This window comes from Endocarpon pusillum (assembly GCF_000464535.1).
Source record: "Endocarpon pusillum Z07020 unplaced genomic scaffold scaffold2776, whole genome shotgun sequence".
NCBI lineage: Eukaryota > Fungi > Ascomycota > Eurotiomycetes > Verrucariales > Verrucariaceae > Endocarpon > Endocarpon pusillum.
This window is the reverse complement of record NW_006916237.1, coordinates 159,589-180,630: the sequence shown is the minus strand read 5'-3', so window position 1 is coordinate 180,630 and position 21,042 is coordinate 159,589. Positions and strand designations below refer to the sequence as shown.

Below are 21,042 nucleotides of genomic sequence, written 5' to 3'. Positions count from 1 at the left end.
CGAGGAGCTTGTCTTCCTGGCCGATTTCAATTGACACAATGTTGAAACTTCTGAAGACACGTCGCAGCCGCTGATGAAGCATTTCCGCCCAAGAGACGCAATTCCTACGCTGATGCATACAGGTCTCCACCTCATCTGGAAGAAAAAAGGAGGTAAGTCATCTGGCTGGCCAAGACATCATTCATTCCGACTCATAGTAGCCATGTCCTTGATACGCCCTCAGCCACCCACATAAATAATCTCATCATTAGTTAGGCGCCTATCCGTCCACCCATCCCTTCACTGCTTCACCAAGCCAAAAATTGCCCACTCTTCACTTGACCATCCTCCCAACCAACCCATTAGTATCTACCCCCTTCTTATACTTCTTCCTACAAGCCGGGCTGTACCACTTGACCGTCCGGGCCGGCAACTCCACCATGCCCACACACCCGAGATGGAACCACTGCCCGTCCTCACACTTCTCGTCCATCTCGCAGCAGATCATCTCACCCCAGCTGACGTCGCCACAGACGCAGAAACGCTCTTCATCGGGGTCGATGACCTCTTTGTTACCGTCAATATCGACGCGGATCTGTGGGGCGTCGGATTTGTTGTGGTCGGTTGTGGATGAGGATCCTGCTGCGGCGGCAGCGCTGGTATTCGAAGTGGAGGTGCCTCGCGGTTTGGGGCCGGGCTTGTTTTTGCGTTTGCTGATGCTGACTGCGGCGCCGCCGTCGGCGGAGGATTGTGTTATCTGGCCCGGTGCTTCCCGTTTAGTGCGCTTTGGGTGTTGGATCGGGAGGTGCAGGGGTCGACTTGTTGGCGGGTGTGGATGTGCGGCGCGATGAGCGAGCAGGGACTGTTGTGGTGACAGAATTGGGTTCGAGTGAATGCCGCGTGGAGTGGCGTGATGGAGGGCGAGAAAGAGCGGGTGGCGTGGTCTCTGGCTTGAAAGTGATGGATGTCCGGCGAGTTGAGGAGGCTCTAGCGGGCAGAGAAACAGGGGTAGAGAGTGGTGACAGTGTTGAGGATGGCGCTGGCAAGCTGATTTTGAGCGGTATCTTTGTAGTTTCGGTTTGCGAACTGGGTAACGGAGTTGGCTTAGGGCCAGGTTTTGGTTTCTTCTTCGGCGAGGTTGATGTTTCTGCCGAAGGTGACAATGCTGTATTTGTTTCATCAAGCTTTCTCTTTCTACTAGGTTTCTTCCCTATTGATTTAGTACCGTTAGCAATTGGCGAGCCGATAGAACCATTCAAATTCGCAAGAGCGCTTCCAAGCGGGCTAAAAAGGTTTTTGAAGGCTGATCCAATATCGCCGAGTCTCCTGGCCGCCGCTTCAGCTTCGGCGGCAGCAAGGGCTGCTTGTTCCCGGGCCAAAGCTTCTCGCTTCAATTTCTTGGCTTCATTCAGTTTCATTCCCCGGTTGCGTACAGCGGCCACATCCACACTTGGCGTGTCCCCTTTGCCAACTAGTTCTCCGTTCTCGCGTGACTTATCCAGGTTGTCTACATCCGCAAATTCTGCTCCATTTGCTTGCGCCTCGGCTTTGACTTTATAATAGTTGTCCCACCCTCGGCCTTTCTCGGCAAGCTCCCGCTGAATCATAATCTCGCTGGGTTCCCAGTTGATGTTCTTTTTCATCTTCTTCCTGAGCTTCCACATTTCCCAATCTGTCAGCCTGATCCACGGTTTGTGTTCTCCGCCTATCTTAGCATCCTCGGGTGGTGGTGTTGGCATTTTGTACGGGGCTGTAGTCTCACGCGGCATGCGTGGCACTTTTGGGATTTTGATCTTCTTCGAGTTGGGAGAGGCCGGTCTCTTTCGCGGTTTGCTCGGGGCAGGTCTGGTAGGGGATCCCGGTTCCGTTTCCCAGTCGGACTGCTCAGTGCTTGCGATAGGGGAATCCGGGTTGAACGGAGGGAGAACATCGCCAGGGATAGTTACACGGCGGTTGCGCGATTTTTCAACGAGATGTGGTGGAATGCCTGGCACTCGAGGAGGATTCAAAGTCAATCGCTGTGTGGACGTACCGTCATCTAGTTTTCGACCGCTTCGCGATCGCTTGGTTTCCGGCGACGCTGGTGCTGGCGTTGGGTCTCGCGACGGAGGCTTTGGTAGAGCTCTGAGCTTGTTAACGATACTGCTTAAACGATTGTGATGGCGATCTGCAACGTCAAATAATCGTATGGCTTCTGCATGTGAAGCTTGACGAGCACTTAAAGCCTGGTCAAGATGGGTAGAAATTGACGAGCGAAGAGTTTGTGGATCGGGTCGAGACGCAGCCGGAAGTTTAGGTAATGCGCCATACTGTCGTGTGTGCTCATGGACTGCATGGGCATTGTTGAAAAAGGTCTCATCAAGGCCCCGAAGGAGGGTGAGAGATCGAATGATATCGGAAGGAAGATACTCGGTGTAGTCGAGGAAATCTGTGACTGTTGCTTGCGCATCTGGGTCTGTTGAAGGCTCAGACACCATGTCGACCATTGTTGCCATGCTGTTGGGCGCGACGGCTGGGAACAAGGTCAGAGCCGTGAAAGGTTTCGATGATGGCGAAGGGGAAAGTAATCATTGGGAGGTTTGCGCTGAGAGCAGAGCGCACACCCGACCATTACAGTTATGGGGGGGGATAACCGCGTGTGTTCACCTTCTGCCCTGTGCATATCTAAAGCGCAACCTAATCAGGAGTCGCGATTGACCCTGCAGTGGTCGCAGCCTGCAGGCCCAGCGGCATGCCAAGACCACCCGCTACTAGTGCCTTGGCATTTAAACATCCCACAATCATTTTGCTCAGCGGGTATCAATGTCAAACGCGGCTTCACTGTGCACTTGTCTCTCTTACTATTCCCCCCAAATCAAAAGCAGTCGACTCGGTGAAACCAGCCACTAACCATGGCTACAGCTCAAGGCGCCATTTCCAAGCGCCGGAAGTTCGTCGCTGACGGTGTCTTCTATGCTGAACTGAACGAGTTCTTCCAGAGAGAGCTGGCCGAAGAAGGCTACTCTGGCGTTGAAGTTAGAGTCACTCCTACTGTCACCGACATCAGTGAGTTATATGAGATCTCCCATCGCTGGTCAGGAATCAGGATGATCTGACCACCTTTCACTCAACAGTCATCCGTGCAACTCATACGCAAGAAGTCCTGGGCGAACAAGGCCGAAGAATCCGAGAACTTACATCCCTCATCCAAAAGCGCTTCAAATTTCCCGAGAACAGCGTCTCGCTCTATGCCGCCAAAGTCCAGAACAGAGGTCTATCTGCCGTCGCACAATGCGAATCCTTACGCTACAAACTGCTCAACGGGCTGGCTGTTCGAAGAGCTTGCTATGGTGTGCTGCGATTCATTATGGAAAGCGGTGCAAAGGGCTGTGAAGTGGTTGTCAGTGGAAAGTTGAGGGCTGCTAGAGCGAAGAGCATGAAGTTTACAGTATGCGAAGATCACCTCTGAATGGCAATAATGGGAGAAGAAATACTGATCCTTCACTCCGGTAACAGGACGGGTTCATGATCCACTCAGGTCAACCAGCCAAAGAATTCATCGATTCCGCCACTCGACACGTTCTCCTCCGGCAAGGCGTCCTCGGTATCAAGGTTAAGATCATGCGTGGTAGTGATCCAGAAGGGAAGTCCGGGCCACAGAAATCCTTACCAGACTCTGTTACCATCATCGAGCCAAAGGAAGAGCAACCGGTTGTACAGCCCATGTCACAGGACTATGGTGCCAAAGCATTGGCGGCTCAACAGGCTGCACAGGACGCCAGGGCTGAGGAAGGTGGAGAAGAAGGTGCCGCGCCAGAGGAGGGTGGTTATGCGCAGGAGTAGAACGTAACGATCAGAAAGATAGTATGGCAGTGACAGGAGTGCTGTTCGCCTCCGCTCTGAATTTTATGGTGCAGCGAGTTGCTCAAATTTTATGGTCGTGCGGTTCCATAAACATTTCCTCTATTCTCTACATTTGTCCCTGCCTATCAGCACTGATGATCTACTCCTTTTAGTCTCTTCTGGACGTGACCATACATTTGACTCTCACAGGAAGACCTCGACGTTCACCTCCAGGGCACTAATCGGATATTTCAGCTCAAACTTCTCCAGCACCGTCGGATGCAAGATGCCAAAAACACCCACCACACTCTCTTTATCCGCAATTTTGACATGAATCTTCGCAGCATGACCCTCAAAGAAGGTCGGATTATCTGCATCTTCCTCGATCCAATACTCCATAGCCTGGTCCTGTAGGCCCTCCTCCTGGGTACGGAAAGCAGTCTTGAGCATCAACATGATGCGGTCGAGCAGTCCATGAACAATCTCGAATCCAGACGTCTTGCCATACCATGCCGCGGCGAAGTGTCGTTCGTTTCTGCTCTTTCGTTCCAGGTCGGGCGCTTTGAAGGCAACGTCGCTCACTTCGAAGATCTTGATCGGAATGCTGTGCTTCTTGTTTTCTCGGATCGTCTTGAGTAAGCCGGGTAGTAATGATGTTCGGATGACTTGGTATTCTGCTGTTTTCGGGTTGGCGAGCCGAACGGCAGTGGTGCCATCATCTTTTCGGTTCAGCCAGCCAAAGTTTTCATCATGCGAGCAGAGGATGAGCGGTAGAACTTCGGTCCAACCGGCCATTGCTGCTTCGAGGCGGACGATATCTGATAACTTGTTCAGAGCTAGCGGTTGGGCCACTGTGCCGGATTTGCTGGGGAAAGATCTGGGGAGCTCGTTGAAGCCGTAAGCAATTGCCACGTCCTCCATTATGTCAGCCTGATGCAGAACGTCTGCTCTTGTAGGAGGGACGTCAACATCAATTAGGTTTGGATCTGTTTTCGAGGGAGTTGCGTGATATGACATTCGTGTAAGCATTTTGCAAATATCCGTAGGAGACAGCTCGAGTCCACAGCATTCATTGATATATTGGAGCTCTGCTTGGGTCGCTCGAGGAGTAAGGTCTGGTACTTGGCGGGTTTGGGAGTTATGAGGAGAGACGATCTTTACAGGTTCAACACTATGACCTGTCAGCCTGAATGTTCCATAAAGCGGTATAAATCTGCATGACGAACGTGAAAGGCTCATCGGTGTATCGGGAGAACATTGCGACGAGAATATTGTTAACTATCTCAACCTTGGTCTTATCTAGTGCAGTGATCTCGATGAAAACATTCCTCGTGCTTGCAGAGATCTTGGAGTGATTGCCATTGATGACTGGTGGTAGGGAGCAGACGGTTCTCTGAGAGTCGTAGATTACAGGGTACACAGGCGAGTCACGGATAATATGCAAGTACCGACCAAGACTTTTGTCTTTCTGGGAAGAGTCAGTACTGGGACGTATTGAATCCTATGATAGGGAATGTCCCTATACCTCATAGAACTGGATGAGCTCTTCACCATTCATGGATTTAGTTTGGTTCAAGGGCACGAAGTTGATGTCTGTTGGCGGCAACGCTTCGTATGTGAATGGTCCTTGTAAGGTATCAAGATCATGCGTGCCAATCGCACACAATGTACGTTGCCGGGCAAGGTTCTGATGTAGCTTGTCCTGCAAAGCGATGAAGGACTCATATCTCGCCTGTGTAAGATTGATATTTCTCAAGATGGCGCCAGAGATATACGGGCGTATCCTCGATGTCTAGTTCCATCGTTAGCATCACCTGTACATCCACATTTACCGCGTTTCGTCGAACCTCTTCTTTGACTGTGATCGTTTGCACTTTGCCGTCCGGTGGTGCAACTAGTCTGTAATTTGGCGATTCTGTTTGACCTTGGAATATCTTAAGCATGAGAGAGATGCCCTCGAAGCACAGCATATCATATCTGCGCAGATTGTTAGACATAGATTACAATCTGAACCCTGCTTTTGCTACCTGTTCGCCGGTATCTCGATCTTCAACTGAGGTGCTTCTTGTTTGCCATTGACAACTGGCCGGTCTTGTGTGGAAGTCTGATGTGTATCAGCCACATGCATAGATGCATTGTTTATCCAAGGATGGCCGTCCTTACATCCTCATCAAGTTCAATCCCTGCCAGATTTCAGTGGTTGAAGAGTATCGGTCGAAGACTGGCGCATACCGAACTCGAAACATAGTTCGTCGAACTCTTGGGTCGTGTATCTGGACCTTTCATCAGTCTGGGTCCAATTAAACGCGTTTGGTGACTGGTACGAACTCCTTTCCAAGCTCCTCGAATAATGCTGCTTTGTCCACAGCTATTGTAGGCATCTCTTACGGATGAAGCTATCACCATAGACGGCGACGACGAGCAGTGGGTGATTTTGTCAGACCCAAATCCTATGCTTTAACTTTAGTGCCGTTCAAGTGTGGCAACATGGACATCAGTCAGGTTTTGTTTCTTGTCAAGTCCAAAGAGTCATAAATCTCCAACTCTAGTTTCTGCAATCAGCATGGGCGGAAATAAATGATCGACCCTAGAACACGGCCACACGAGCCACTACTGTAAAGCGTAAGCCACAAGTGCAGCTCACGTTCAAACAACAGCGCCTTGCAATAATGCAAAAATCAAATGCTGATATTGAGATACAATCCCGGCGTATTGCTTCTCATTTGCATAGAGACTGAGCGCCAATTGAGGTAGGAGCTTCTGTCATTCCTATCCCACTACAAGTTGTTATTACTCCGAGTGAGAGCGACTGTCCTTCTGGCGGAAACACTCTGTACCTAATGGTGCGAAGCCTCATTTACTGACTAACATTATAGATACTCTCCTTTATTGATCCCGCTGTGATCGCGATCGACACCGCGTATTACCTCTTGACGAGACCCGTCCTCCATTTCAGCCCGTTCGGTGTAAATTCGCAACTTAGACCCTGCTCCAAAACATCCATATCTAAGTGACGAGGCCGCTCTATTCACCAGCAATTGTGAAGACATCATGGAGGGCCAGGGCGAGAATGAGGAGCTTTACCCTATCGCGGTGCTGATCGACGAGCTGAAGGTGATTACTTTACAAGCAAAATGAAGTTGGACCTCAAGCTTACCTCTCCTTGCAGCATGACGAGGTGCTCCTGAGACTGAACGCAATCCATCGACTCTCCACAATTGCCCTTGCTCTGGGTCCAGAGCGTACAAGGGATGAACTTATACCATTCCTCGACGGTAGGTCTGCATGTCTCGCACAATGAGCTAGGAAGCTAACAATCGGCCAGACTCCGTGGAGGATGAAGATGAAGTCCTTACAGCGCTAAGCGAGGAGCTCGGTAACTTTGTAGAATATGTCGGTGGGCCAGAATATGGCCACGTATTACTGTCTCCATTGGAAAATCTGGCTGCGATAGAAGAGCCGCTTGTGAGGGACAAGGTACAAAGCTAAAGATCTGATCCATTTGCGGTTGCTAAACATGACCAGGCTGTCGAGTCTCTCAACAAAATATGTGACCAACTCTCCTCAACTCAGGTCGAAGAATATTTCATCCCTCTTATAGTTCGCCTATCCAAAGCCGATTGGTTCACTTCCAAAATCTCAGCTACCGGACTGTACAACGTTCCTTACAAGAAAGCGTCTCCGAACCAGCAACAAGGCTTGCGATCTCAATTTGGGCATCTTGTACATGACGAAACACCTATGGTTCGTCGACAAGCTGCTAACAATCTTGCCAAATTCGTGAAAGAAGTTACGGTATCGATCGTCATTGATGAAATGATCCCTCTTTTCCAACACCTTGCAGGTGATGATCAGGACAGTGTCCGCCTGTTGACCGTAGACATATTAATCTCCATAGCTGAAGAGATACCCAAAGAACAGCAATCAAGTCACGGAGTACTATTGACTGCGTTGAGAAGTCTGTTCGAAGATAAAAGCTGGAGAGTCAGGTATATGGTGGCAGATCGATTCGAAAGAATTGCGAAAGCCGTTGATGAGGAGGTCGTCAATCGCGATCTGGTGCCAGCATTTGTCAAGCTACTCAAAGATAGCGAGGCAGAAGTTCGAACGGCGATTACAGGCCAAATTCCAGGCTTCTGTGGTTTGTTGGATCGAGAAACCCTCCTCAACGAGATCATGACCAGCATCGAAGATCTAGTCTCCGATCCTTCTCAACATGTTCGCGCAGCGCTGGGAACCCAGATCAGTGGCTTGGCCCCAATTCTGGGCAAAGACGAAACGATTGCTCATCTGCTACCGATGTTCTTGCAAATGCTCAAAGATGAGTTCCCGGATGTCCGTCTCCATATCATCTCAAAGCTTGAACTCGTCAATAACGTTATCGGTATCGACCTGCTATCTCAGTCACTGCTTCCTGCTATTGTACAATTGGCGGAAGATAAGCAGTGGCGTGTCCGACTCGCCATCATTGAATACATTCCTCTTCTAGCCAGTCAGTTAGGCGTCAAGTTCTTCGATGAGCAGTTGAGTACTTTATGCATGAGCTGGCTTGGCGATACCGTCTTCTCGATCAGAGAGGCTGCGACACAGAACTTGAAGAAGCTTACAGAAGTCTTTGGTGTTCAATGGGCGAATGAAGCAATTGTTCCCAAAGTTATGGTGATGGGTCAACATCCAAACTATCTGTACCGCATGACAACTTGCTTTGCAATATCGGTGAGTCTGAACTGTAACTTCTATGCTTGTCAATCGCCGCTAATCACCGGGTCAAGACCTTAGCACCTGTCTTGACCATGGACATCATCAAAGACTCAATCCTTCCAATGCTAGACAGACTCGTCGCCGACCCAATACCTAATATCCGCTTCAACGTCGCCAAGTCATACGCAGTCCTAATCAGCACTCTTTCCCGCCTTCCAGCCGAAGGCAGCTTGACAGATCTTGAGAAGTCAGGGAAGCCATTCAACCCCTCACCAGAAGGCCAAGACTTGGTTCAGTCCCAAATCATGCCAAATCTCCAAAAACTCCAGCAGGATGAGGATGTGGATGTGAGGTACTTTGCCACTACGGCAGCAGGCAGCACGGGTGAGAGAATGGAGACGTCGCCATGAATTATGATGATTTTCTCATGATACGCGCTGGCTGGATCACAGGAACCCGATGATGTGCCTGAACGATATGCTAGAGGTGGGTCGGACGAATACGCAGGTCCTCCATGGGATCTGAGGCCTGCTTTCTTGGGAGAGAGATGTTGGTGTGCTTTTCGAGAAGGCGAACATCTTGTCATTGGGGGAGGGGGAGCAAGGAGATGGTGAGAAGCGTCAAGCCCCATACATGCTGTAGAGTAGATCCGATCGTGAGAACAGTTAATGAACCGGAGAAATGTCTTTAGGGGTTCCTCCGTGGTGCTCTTTGATGAAATAAGAGCCCCATTCTCATAAGCTTCGTACCTGCATCCTACTCTCTGGTTCTAACACTCCATCGGCGTTGCACTTTTTTTCAGTATCTTCCCTTTCGAATACTCGTCTAAGTGGCACATTCGATGGATTACCGCTTGTCACGATGGTGCTTAGGGGATGCCATCTGGTGCCCCCCAGACATAACCCACAACTCCTAAGTACCCTGCAGAAATGCCTTCCTTGGACCGACAATTCCGCCGACCGCCGCCGTATCCTCCTCCTCCTCCTCCTCCGTGGCCCCGCCCGCGCTGCTACAATCCAAGTCATCTCATGCAACCGCCTCCCTTCTCGCACCCAGTCCACAATATCCTGACATGAAATGCGCAAAACCGCGATCCATTTCAGCGCCGGGCTAGAGCCGCTTGAGCATCTAGTTGTGGGCCCGAAATCTCTGGGTTGGAGGTGGAGGGAGCTAGGGACGACTTCGCCGCGGTTGTTTGGAGAGGAGAATGTTGTTCGTGGGAGGTTTTCGTAGTCGACATCAGTATTAGTAGCGATGATGTTGTACCACCTTGAAATGACTAGAAGATTTGGGGTGTCAGGTCATTGGGCTGATATGGGATGTCGCCTCCTCCACGGTTAGGAACGATGACTAGTCGCACTTCGCCGTCGAGCTCTGTGACGTAGTCCCTCGCGGCGCTGGCGATCTGCTTGCTTCTCACCTTGGGATGGGGAATGTGTTGTCTTGATGACGACACGGGGAAGGGGAGGTGGAGAAGTTCAGATTATTGGGCGGGACTGCAGTGCCAGGTCCCGGTGGAGAAGATGGATGCGGAACGGAGACAGTGGAGGTCGGTGAGTAAGTCTTTGGTGGTATGCTGAAGGAGTGTTGTTTTATGGTCTCCAGGCCATTTTGCATGGTGTTGCTGATTTGGTCGGCGACGAAGTCCTGGAGGATGGTTGCTTTCCGTACGATGATCAGCTAGTCCTCGACCAAGTCGGATCCATCACTCCTGAATAATTGGGTTAGAGTTCACTACATGATACAGCTCACCTTGCTTTGTCCTCGATGTAGCCCTAAAGGTCTGATTCGGATTTTCGAAGATGGTCGACCATGTGATTGAATACAGAAGGCTGAACTCTGAAAGTGAGACTGTTGCCTTCAATCGGCTCTGCATTCAATGCTCGTAGGAACTTGAGGCGCGGGTCGCTGTTTTGGGGGTATTCATATCCATCCTCATCCATGATAGAAGGGATGGAGGTTGTTGGATGAGGGCCTCTGGAGGGTGTCAGAGGGTGGAGATAGGTTTTAGACATGAAGTTTCGCGAAGGAGAGCATCTTCTGTGCTCAATGAGGGCTCTCGAGGGCAAGGAGTCAAAGCTCAACCATCTCCGATGTACTCCATCGAATAATATCTTACATGATGGGAGTGGCCGTCAATTTCTGGAGAAAACAGCACTCTTCTATTCCATTCTCCCGACCTGGGAAGAAAGAGGCTTGTGTAATGCAAACACATTAGCGTGAGTAATCATGATCAGTGTTAAAACTCGTTATGCTTCGAAATATTTAGTCATCCTGCAAACAACGGCAATAATTATCAACACCCCAAGTTGAATCATACTTGACCTTGATTGTACTGATTAACGTAGTAATCACACTCAATCGAAGTGACACTGATGTACCCATGTTCAATGCTGTTTCATTTTTGGCTCCTGAGCGGCTGGGCCCATGTTGCTTGCAGCCCATCTAGATACAGCATACCCAGCATCACTCAGATTCCTCATCGATTGTTCCACGAGAAGTTGATGTCATGTCCAGAATTTTGATCCCCTTGTATGATAGGTCCGCCTCCTGAATTAACGTTTCCGCTCCACACGCGACTGCCGTAACTTTGCTTGGGAGGAGCAACGGAACTGGTGTGGTTGGCTTCACTGGCTTCACCAGTTGTCGTAGCAGCTCCTGAGCCCGATAGGGTTGGTTCGTCGACGACCTTGTTGGCCGGGACCACGGACAGGAGATCTTTGGCATAAGCAGCGGCTATTGCAGCAGCGTAGCTTTGCCAGCGCTTGTTCTTGTGACTGTCACAGTAATCACAGATGCCACGAATATTCAAGCTCCGGAAGCTGTTCATCAACCCGGCCCCTTCCATTTCAAAACACAGCACTCCACCCAGCTCGTTGGATATTCGATCTCTTGTAATACCGTCTTTCATAACTTGGTCTCCAGACGCTATGTTGCCATAATGGATACCAGGAACCGTGCTTGGACGAGGATCGCGCTCAATAGCATGTGCCTTGTCGCATCTTGCGCACGTCGGCTGTCCTTTGACATGAAGGTATTCTGCGTCATACAAGATATCATTCTCTGCACCTTGATACTCACTTTCCTTCAAGTCATACTCTTCAACCATCTTCTTATGGTAACCCATCAGATCTTCCAGCTTTCTCTTCCGTATATGCTTTGCCTTCAGTGCTGCCAATGCCGTAAGAATGACATCCGGTGGTTGATTTAGCTGATTATTCCGTGTAAGGTGACCTCCTGGGCCTGTCTTCCCAAGATCGTATTGAATGACGCCTCCGAAACCGTTGCTTGGCTGGCTAACAACAACATCTCCAAGCCGGACATCGTGATCTTCGTCTGGTACACCGCCACCGACACCAACCATCAGCCCGAATCTGATATTGGGAAACGTCATTTTGATCTGGTCCGCACGCACAGCCGCGCTGACTTTACCATAAGCACCCGCGCCCAGGACAGCCATGACCACGTTGTGCTTGCCTATCCTCCCGAGTGTACAAGTGTTTTCGTCGAAATCGGCCACTTCCAGTGCCTCATGTTCCTCGTCGAGCATGCACTGAGCTGCTGACAGCTCATGAGGCAACGCACTGATCCAGGCGATTGTGTAATCTTTGTGTTGCAGCTTCTTTCTTTCTGACATTGTGATGTAACCAGAAGGACGGAAAACTTAGAATATGGATCGGATCGTCTGGAAACAATTGCAGTATCGCGGAGTTGGTAGAAATGCTTATCTACCCCCTCATTGAGGCGACTTGACAGTCAGACACAATAACCGGGACACTATCTCTGAAAAGCGGTATGCTCAAGCATGGAGAGTAGGAACTTCCTGGTGACAACCAAGAAAAAAGGTGATATCGCACATCAGCACATCTTGTCACGAGCAAGCCCGACAAGGCTGGCCAGAGCCTGACCCAGGCTGAGGGGCAGTGCTCAGCCACAGCCCAATGTAAGCACATTGCAGGGGACTTTACGCTGCTTATGCACAGCTCTTCACAGAATGCGGAGTAGAAGAGGCTTCATTCCTATCATTGGTAAGCCTCGTACTCAATGAGAGGTGTGTTGGAGCTTGAAACATCACCATTAGGCAACATCAAAGAGATCTGGAGAGGCAAGAGAAGCATTCGTGAGCGCCATCAGTAGATGCTAGTAATCAATAAGTTACTACGTTACTGAATCAATCTGTAATACTTTGATGGCGCCTGACTCGACTTGGATCGATGTGACACCCCAGCGGGTTTTTCTATAACCAAATCTGCCTTGGGCTGGAAGCCAAGACTGGTGGCATCCAACCAAAACGAATTACTAGTACCAGGGAGAGCCACGCAAATGTTCTCGTAAATATTCTGGTACTGCAAGACGGAGCCGAACTCTGTCCTGGCAGGCAGTTTGTCCAAAACGCACGACATTCAACAGCCCAGTTGTCTCGAATCGAATTGCCTCGACCTACCATTGCTCAATGCTTGTATGCACCTTTCCAGAAACCACGTGGATGATTCACGCTCTTCCAAGCGAGCTCGGACAGTAACAACGTTCATACAAGGTCCAACGACCCTTGAGATACAAGATATTTCGCTCTCAGCACGGCCAGCGACTAAATAGCCACAGACAACGTCATTTTGTCCAATGTATGAGGCCATCACGGCCGCTCAGCTGGTAGTCAGAGCAATGGCGGCAGCCCTTGGGCAGCAGCCCTGTGTACTTCATACAGCCGTTGGTCCGTAGAGGATTGATTGCAGGCATGTGAAGAATGAGAGTTTGTTGAAGCTATTGACTTGCATCATCAATGGTCCTGATAGTATGGCGTCCCCCAGTATCGCAGACCTGGTTCTTGAATGGCAATTGCGTGCTTGATGAACAATGCAATAGACTCGGAATGCGGCAACGGGAACCTAAATAAGCGAATGCTAATGAATTTATCATTGGGTCAAGACTGAATCTATCGTACCGAGGGTGAAACAAGCGAGCAATCATTCGACTCTTCTCCTGCCCGGGCGTCCCTCATGAGCATGACTTCAAGAGAGTTGACAGCCGAATTTGCGTCTGTCGTTGCGTGTCATTGTGGCAGATTGTTTTGGAGGCAGACAAAGGTTAACGTGATCATGTCTTTTTGCATGTTCATCCGAAGTGCCGCCTGCTCCACTGCTTTCACGGTAGCTTCCTCACATGTCTTGTTTCACGACTCCAGCTGCTGATGACGCTCCTCGCTCTCTCCAAGATATTCTGTTGCTCTTTTGGTTGTGAGGGCACGTGTTTCGATAGACACGTCGTCCAAGGTAGTTATAGCTAGAAGTAAAGAATACATCTCCCACAAAGGTGAAAACCCTAGGCAGGTATTATCTGTACCCGGAGCGAGACGGGCTTTCAATTATGTCTTGATGAAGCTTGACGGCGGTAGAATCCGAGAAGTGTGATAGTGATTCAGAAGCTGCAGGAATTTGCCAGATCTGTCTGGTCGAGGGACTAACGCCGGCACGGGATTCGCAGGCTGCTGAAAGACATCTTGCAGAGAATAGGACGCTGTCGAGACCCAATTCCCTGATGCTTACGATTTCCCTGGCGAATGGCAGGAGCTCTGGGTATCTAAAAACTGAACGAGCTCTCCACAATACGCAGCTAGGCTGGCCCACATAGTTTTGCTTTCAACGGTATTTGGTCCATCGAGCGCCCGGTTTTTGAGTGCGCCGTGCATCATTATGTGGGACAAAAGTTTGAAGGTGCTGCGGTCGCACCATGTCTCTTCGATCTGTTCATACCCGGGCTCTAGTCATTCAAGAGAATCAGGCATCGAAGACTCTCCACCACAGAATTGACTGCTGCCTCTTGTCCTGAGGCATACCAGGAGCTTAGCCAACCAATTCCTGTCTTGTTCCTAAGCAGCCTGTAAACTGTTTAGTGCCTCGACAAAGTGACCACCAGCAGGAGGATTGCTTGATGTCCGTGCCTTTCGAAAATTGACTGTGCTAGGGCTGGCTCCGAGTCAAGTGGGACTAATTGACTGGATATGGAATAATCGATACGTGTGGCTCTGGCACAGGAATATCTTGCTCGCGAAGGACTTATTAGCATATTTCGGGCAGACGATGAGTCGCGGCAGTGGGGGGGCACCCACCTGATCAGTAGAGCAGCGGTGAGGTGGCTAAAGGTTGTATGGGTCTTCTGGGCAGCAGAATCGCGAGGCACTGCATTAGCTTTCACGTTCCAGGTCGTTGGCTGCATCACTTTCGTGTCGTTTATCGGCTGAGGCTTTGAGCTTGCCCAGATCATCCATCTTGTCGGTTTGTACGAAGGTCTGTAAATCGGACGCTGGAGAGGCCAGTACTTATAAGTGTGCCCAGCGCAATGTGATGGTATGGGATTCTGGCAGCTGTCAGGGTGTACGCAGTATGTGTCTTGCTCGGCCGATGATATTATTGTGCATTGCCATTGCGAAAGTGTTGCAATTTTTGGTGGTTGTGCGGAGTTGCTGGCGCCGCGTCATCAAACGGAACGTCAAACAGAAACAGCTCCTGAAGGCCATCCGTACATTTATATTATGTAAATAGTATATCGAAATGATGCTGAGCTTCTTCTGATTCTTTTAGTATAGATTTCAGATACAAGAGACTCTTTTTGAAGAAGTAAGATTTACTATGTAAAGAATGAGCTTTATCAATTGAGGTCTACATTATCATTAATCTATATCATTAGAGTCAGAAGAAGCCCAGCATCATTTTGATATACATAGATGGCCCTCAAGAGGTGTTTCACAACGTGGCGCCAACAATTCTCAAAGACAATGCCAAGGAATTACAACACTTTCGCATTGTCAACAACAATCAAAATCGATAATCTTCTACACCTCAACATTTCTCTTTAGGCTTCTACATCTAGTCTACTCAATCTGGCCGTTCATGTTTTCTGCGCTCGGCGACAGTCTGTTTGTGGTCATATCCACGTCTGATCTGCTGGACAGAGCGCCCATGCAGAAATACCACAAGGACACATCTGACTCTTGTAAGGGATGAGCCGCACTCGAGCTTTATCATGCAATCGTCGATGGTCTCTGCCTAGCTCTCCTGGTTACGAGGCATGCTTGTCGGTCGGGTCCATATGGAAATGCTTCTTGAAATGAGATGTATATCAGTGGCCTTCATGGGATGACTGATGCTGCCGCCAAATGGCATAGAAAAGAGCAAATGTCACAACAAGATCATATGTCCGAATGGCAACAGCCATGTCTTTTCCAACAAGAAGTAATATCTACAAAATGATACTTCAAGCCCTGTACATGCCGAAGGAGTTATCGGCGCCTGGAGTCGCTGTGATTTGTGGAGGAGGTTCCCATTTGACGGCAATCTCACTATGATCTTTACTTTTTCTTCCATTTTTCCCCCATAACTGGAACCTTACATCGGCCGCACCAATGAGGACCTTGACGTCGAACTCGGCCCTGTTATATTCTGGGCCGAAATTGTACCAATGTCTGTTCTTCCGCTTCATATCTGCTGGGTCCAGTACTGATTCCACGTCACATCTGCGAACAATGATCAGCCTTGATACAAGCGACAGAAAAAAAGAGGCCGAGGCTCACAAAGTCTTCACACCAGAATGCTTCATGCTCCGTGGTAGTTGGCCAGCTGGCAACGTCGACGTGACTATTTGCGTCTTCCAGGGAACCTGCTCCTTGCCAAGGTCGATCTTCAGCCGATAATGGTGTTTTATGCCTTCCTTGACGTGTATTACATGGCCCTAGTTGGGCATGAGGAGTAAGCTATGACGTGCTTTCTGAATCTACTCACCTGTTCAATAAACCAATGGATTTGTCGTTCAGCCCATTTCTGCTTATCACGCGGATCTATCACAACATCCTCTCCTTGATGCTTGCTTGCATCATACACTTGACGGCAGACAATTCCATAGCTGGTTCGGCAGCATCGCCGGGAATACACCACAATGTTTTGACTGATCTCTTGGATCCGATCCATGACTAGGCCGTGTACAACAGCAAGTTGCCTGCAAATGAAGTCAGCTCCGATACCGTTGTACAGGCGGGGAATGCGTACGGTTCTTCGGCCACCAGGACTGTCATATCTTGAGCATTCGGGAAAAAGCCACCGGCACCGCTCTCATATCGCGCTTTGAGGCACTTTCGGACATATGGTGAGCTTCCCAACCCGCCAGACAACACAAGGTAAGACTGCAATGTATCTATAAGTCACGTATCTCTTTTCTGGTCTTGGTAACGTACGATGGTTTCTCGCGCATGACTCATCTGCAGTCTTTTCAATTGCTCATCAATCAGCCTGTACATCTTTTCGATTTGTTCGTCAAATATCCGCTGTAGTTCTTCTCTATCCGGTTATTAGCGCGTGTCGTCCTGCCAGATTTGGAAGTTTCTCACTTCGTTATGATCATCTTAGAATCCGCAACACGAGCCTGTGGAAAGTCTTGACCTGGAGCCAGGCCAGGTACCGGCAGCGGCAGCGTTGGGACATTGGACGCCTCGACACCAAAGGAGCATTTGAATGTCTCGAACCTCCCTCTCATCATTTTCTCTGCCACGTCTCTCGGTTCCCCTTGAATATGATGGCGGATTGTTTCGAGCCTTTCGGCGATCAACTTGGCTATGCGAAAATCGATCAAGGTCGAGCCGATGGACTGGCCCTCGACCCAGCTAAGTGGTTCGAGCTCAGTCTTGCCTCGTCCTGAGCTCGACAGCTTAAGCACATTCAAATCTGTCGTCCCACCGCCAGCGTCACAAACCAAGAACACATCTCCTTTCTCGTATGACGACTTTGAAGCATACACAGCAGCTGCTTCAGCTTCAGTGAGCGATATCCTGACAATATGATTAGATTTCTCGCCAAAGCCTGCGTCTTTGATCAGTCTTTCAGTAGCGGCGATCATGGCTGGGTTCTTCCATGTTGTTGGCACGCTGAACAGGAATTCGATGTTCTTGTTCTGCCATCGTGGCATGGAATCCGAGAAGACTCGCTTGATCTGCTCATATATGCAGTGTAGATAATCTTTGAACCATTGCCTAGCTTCATCAATCGTTGGAGCTTGACGAAAAGTGTCCTGATGAGCTGGATCTAGGTATAGCTTGAAAAGTTCCTCAATCCGAAGCTCGTGGTTCTCCGGATCGCAAAGAAACCCCCAGGTGGTTGGATAACCAGTTCGGTCATCATAGGCAATCGCGGTGCTGACTTTGTTGACGAGCTCACTTCCAAACTTTCCTGGCCAATGCTGAATTGTTTTCGGTACTGGCCAATCTGGTGCCATGGAGTAGGCCACACCGGTACTTGATCGAGAGTCAGTAGGGGATTTTACATTCTTAGAAGGAGCCAGAGGCTACCAGGTCATTCCAAAATCAATGCCGACCACGATTTCTGGCACCATGCCTTCGGAGCCCATCCTACAATCCTTTCCACTTCCTGCGACCGGTCAAGGCCCAATACAAGTCAACAATGGGTGAACATGGTGCGTGATGACCCTTCACGACTCTACAATAACAACTGGCACTGTGGAGTGGGGTTCAAATGCGGCTCTTGTCGATCGACCCTCAATTTCGGACTTCATAATACCATTGCAGCAAATTATTTCAAGCCAATCTCGGCATGGGCTGGTTCGCAACGCCTGATGCAGATAGTTCATACTACGGTATTCAGCTGAATTATGGTGGCTGCTCTAAGTAACATCTAACTAAGCTAACTAGCATGGTCAGGGGCCAAAGGTTGACTTTGGAACTATCCTTGGATTTGGCGTGCCGGGTTTGTGGAGACTTGTGGTGGCTTGGTCTGGCCTCGCTATTCCGGCCTCGCTGTTCTGGCGCTAGTCTCGCCTCGTCAAAACTTTCCCTGTTGCTTGCCATGCAGGGCCTGACCAAGAGGACAGGATGGAGATAGAGAAGAACACCATGCAAGCCTCATCCTTTTAGATCTTCTCCCCTCAGCGACCTCCACCTCTACGACCACAAGACAACTGAATACGTCTGTTGTATCCACACGCGCTGGCTTCATCCTCGCATGATGGTTGCGCAAACACCCAGCGGTTCAGGAGCACAACCAACAGTGCCTGGCGTACAAATTCCGTCCGGTCAAGGGCCTCCTGCTGCAACACCATCTGTTGTAGCGCCCTCTGCTATACCAACACCACCTGTTGTACAGGCTCCAGCCGACTCAGCTCCGTCTCCTGAGGCATCATCAAGTACCAGCCAGCCAGCCGTGTCAAATTCCAACGGCTCCGGTGCAGGTAGCAATCCGGCCAGCAGTACCGCTTCAGTCAGTGCATCGCCTGCTCCGGTTGCTGGTAATTCTGGGACAAACGCCGCGGCACTCGCAGGAGCAGCTGTTGGGGCAGCTGTCGGAGCCGCGATTCTTACCTTCTTAATCACATTTATGTTTCTTAGAAAGAAGAACCAGAATCATCGCCAACACAGGAAGCATAGGTCCGGCAGTGGTGGCCTTTCCACGTATACTGAAAAGGCTCTCCCAAAGGATCCATCGCAGGGTGGTGATACGGTGTCAGCAGTATCTACATTGCAGAAGCATCTCCCCCAATCAGCAGATGACACAACCATTCGGTCTTCTGTAAAGACACTTTTTGATCAGGTTGAGCTTCACGTCGAGAACTTCTACCGAGATGTGGCTGTTCAGATAACCGAGACTCTGCAGGCGCAATTGCTCAGAGTTGATTCTCCTCACCTGACTGAATCAATTGTTGATCTTTTGCCTCGTGCAAGATCCCAGACCGCTTTGATCAAGCATTGTCTGCTATCCTATATTGTTGCCTCCATCTCGGTTGATGACAATTCCGTTACATCCTTACTACCAACCGAGTATGCCACGTTGCCCCACGTTGTTCGAGCCGCTGGACAGAAGAAGCCTGGTGAGTATCGATATTGGATTCCCTGGCTCCAACATGCTAACTTCGACTCAGGTTTCGACCAAGCCCTCTCACAGTGGCGGGTCCTGAGCGCCTACCTCCGTCCGCCACCCAAAAACGACCAAAGCTACCTCTCTCAACGTGACGCCAATGTCTCCGCCGCCGCAGCCGCTTTCACCAATGCCTTCTCGGCGTGGGCAAGCAGCGCCTACAGCGACAGTGTCCGACGTCAAAACGTGGCCGAGATCTTCAAGAGTGCCGCTGATGTTGGCATCTTGATCTTCTCGCAGCCATCTTCGTTCACGTATCAGTGGGGCACGTCACAGGATAATCGGGGTGGTGTTGTAGTTGTGACACCGGCGTTTTTGAAGGTGAGCGATGAGAATGCGAGGGTATTGGAGAGGCCGCAGGTTATGATTCAGATGGTTACGCAGAGCATCTGAAACATGTTGATCTTGACTGATCTTGATTACAATGGACTGATTTATGGAGTGGGTTGGCGCCATGGTTTCGTGCTTTGCCTGGATGCAAAAATCGAGTACTCGAAGAAGTGTCGTTTGACTTGTTCTACATAGTAGTTCTGGAACATGATGCAAGATTGTTATGAGCTCTAGCCTGACCAACCGACAAACACCCCTCTTTGACTTGTTTTGACAATGCGTGCCCTTTATCTATTGAGGGAGACGCCCGTGCAGCAGTTGCCCCCGCTGGCACAAAGGCCTGACTTGAGCTGGTGGTCGGCCACAGCGGTTCCCCCTCCTCCTTCCCCACCCCTTTTTGTTCTGCACTTGTACATGAATACCTAATTCACGAAAAATGGAGCATGAGCATGTGCATGGGCATGGATCGCCCGCTTCTACGACAGAACATCGTCCCGCCTATTAGTGTCTCATACCTCGGTATCCATTTACGTAGTGTAGTGCGTAGTGTGTGCCCCCGGGTGCGTGTTCCTTGGGATTCGGATCAATTGGGGGAAAGAATAATATTTCCATGGTTAGGTTGTAGTTATGGCTGGATCTGGATCTAGATCTAGCACGAGACGTGGGATATATATGTATCTCCGTGTGTATGTATATGTAAAATGACTTCTCATTGAGACTACGGAGTACACCCCGATATCGTTCTCCTAATTAGGTATCCCAGCCACGGTGCCTGCCTGCTAACTTAATAATGACTCAGGAGAGTCATTATTCCTGTCTCTTCTTTTCCAGTAAAAAAACGCCTATTTCTTTTTATTTCTCTTCTGTCCTCGTGCCCACCCAATACAACACTTCCCCATCGATGGGAGAGGAGGTTTCAAACAGATTCTCATCAGCAGAGTTGCCCGGTCCTACCAAGCAGCTTTCACGCTTTGGTTCTGGATGTTTGCCTACACGCCAACGCCAACGTTCACGCACACAAAGCAAGAGATCCTGACGCCAATGGAAACCCCCAGCTGAGCTGAAGATTTCGCTCTACTTACCCTCATGTCATGGCTCATTGTTTCGATTTGATGCTCCTACCAATCCAACCCCCTCCCCAAACAACCGCACGACCCCTTTGGACATGGTTCCTAATAGCATCTGCGGAAGAGGGATCGGTTTAGTTCCCGTTTCTTCCGTGGTTCATCGTAGGCGTGACAAGCTGGGCTTGGCTTATGGCTGTCGCGGAATTTGACAGATGGGGGAAAGACGAACGACT

The 21,042-nt window shown here is 49.8% G+C and overlaps 7 protein-coding genes across 7 annotated transcripts; 3 read left to right on the top strand and 4 right to left on the bottom strand.

Annotated features, from left to right (window-relative positions):
- Positions 1–313: 313 nt before the first annotated feature.
- Positions 314–2,474, bottom strand: EPUS_05005 (uncharacterized protein; the record flags this gene model as incomplete). Its single annotated transcript, XM_007804123.1, has 2 exons — positions 314–966; positions 1,067–2,474. The coding sequence occupies 2 exons, from the start codon at positions 2,472–2,474 to the stop codon at positions 314–316; spliced, it is 2,061 nt and encodes a 686-aa protein (XP_007802314.1).
- Positions 2,475–2,870: 396 nt separating this feature from the next.
- On the top strand, positions 2,871–3,801 carry EPUS_05004 (40S ribosomal protein S3; the record flags this gene model as incomplete). Its single annotated transcript, XM_007804122.1, has 3 exons — positions 2,871–3,024; positions 3,093–3,406; positions 3,475–3,801. 3 exons carry the CDS (start codon positions 2,871–2,873, stop codon positions 3,799–3,801), a joined length of 795 nt encoding a protein of 264 aa, XP_007802313.1.
- Positions 3,802–4,005: 204 nt separating this feature from the next.
- EPUS_05003 (Phenylalanine--tRNA ligase beta subunit) lies at positions 4,006–6,182 on the bottom strand (the record flags this gene model as incomplete). The annotated part of the gene is made up of 8 exons (XM_007804121.1): positions 4,006–4,972; positions 5,028–5,269; positions 5,327–5,593; positions 5,649–5,778; positions 5,829–5,905; positions 5,965–5,984; positions 6,034–6,074; positions 6,130–6,182. 8 exons carry the CDS (start codon positions 6,180–6,182, stop codon positions 4,006–4,008), a joined length of 1,797 nt encoding a protein of 598 aa, XP_007802312.1.
- A 670-nt stretch (positions 6,183–6,852) lies between these two features.
- On the top strand, positions 6,853–8,912 carry EPUS_05002 (Protein phosphatase PP2A regulatory subunit A; the record flags this gene model as incomplete). The annotated part of the gene is made up of 5 exons (XM_007804120.1): positions 6,853–6,915; positions 6,971–7,076; positions 7,127–7,278; positions 7,327–8,517; positions 8,574–8,912. The coding sequence occupies 5 exons, from the start codon at positions 6,853–6,855 to the stop codon at positions 8,910–8,912; spliced, it is 1,851 nt and encodes a 616-aa protein (XP_007802311.1).
- Positions 8,913–10,981: 2,069 nt separating this feature from the next.
- On the bottom strand, positions 10,982–12,139 carry EPUS_05001 (uncharacterized protein; the record flags this gene model as incomplete). Its single annotated transcript, XM_007804119.1, has 1 exon — positions 10,982–12,139. The coding sequence occupies one exon, from the start codon at positions 12,137–12,139 to the stop codon at positions 10,982–10,984; it is 1,158 nt and encodes a 385-aa protein (XP_007802310.1).
- A 3,614-nt stretch (positions 12,140–15,753) lies between these two features.
- Positions 15,754–17,760, bottom strand: EPUS_05000 (uncharacterized protein; the record flags this gene model as incomplete). The annotated part of the gene is made up of 6 exons (XM_007804118.1): positions 15,754–16,012; positions 16,070–16,227; positions 16,278–16,491; positions 16,542–16,675; positions 16,727–16,829; positions 16,880–17,760. 6 exons carry the CDS (start codon positions 17,758–17,760, stop codon positions 15,754–15,756), a joined length of 1,749 nt encoding a protein of 582 aa, XP_007802309.1.
- A 746-nt stretch (positions 17,761–18,506) lies between these two features.
- EPUS_04999 (uncharacterized protein) lies at positions 18,507–19,805 on the top strand (the record flags this gene model as incomplete). The annotated part of the gene is made up of 2 exons (XM_007804117.1): positions 18,507–19,365; positions 19,417–19,805. The coding sequence occupies 2 exons, from the start codon at positions 18,507–18,509 to the stop codon at positions 19,803–19,805; spliced, it is 1,248 nt and encodes a 415-aa protein (XP_007802308.1).
- Positions 19,806–21,042: the final 1,237 nt, after the last annotated feature.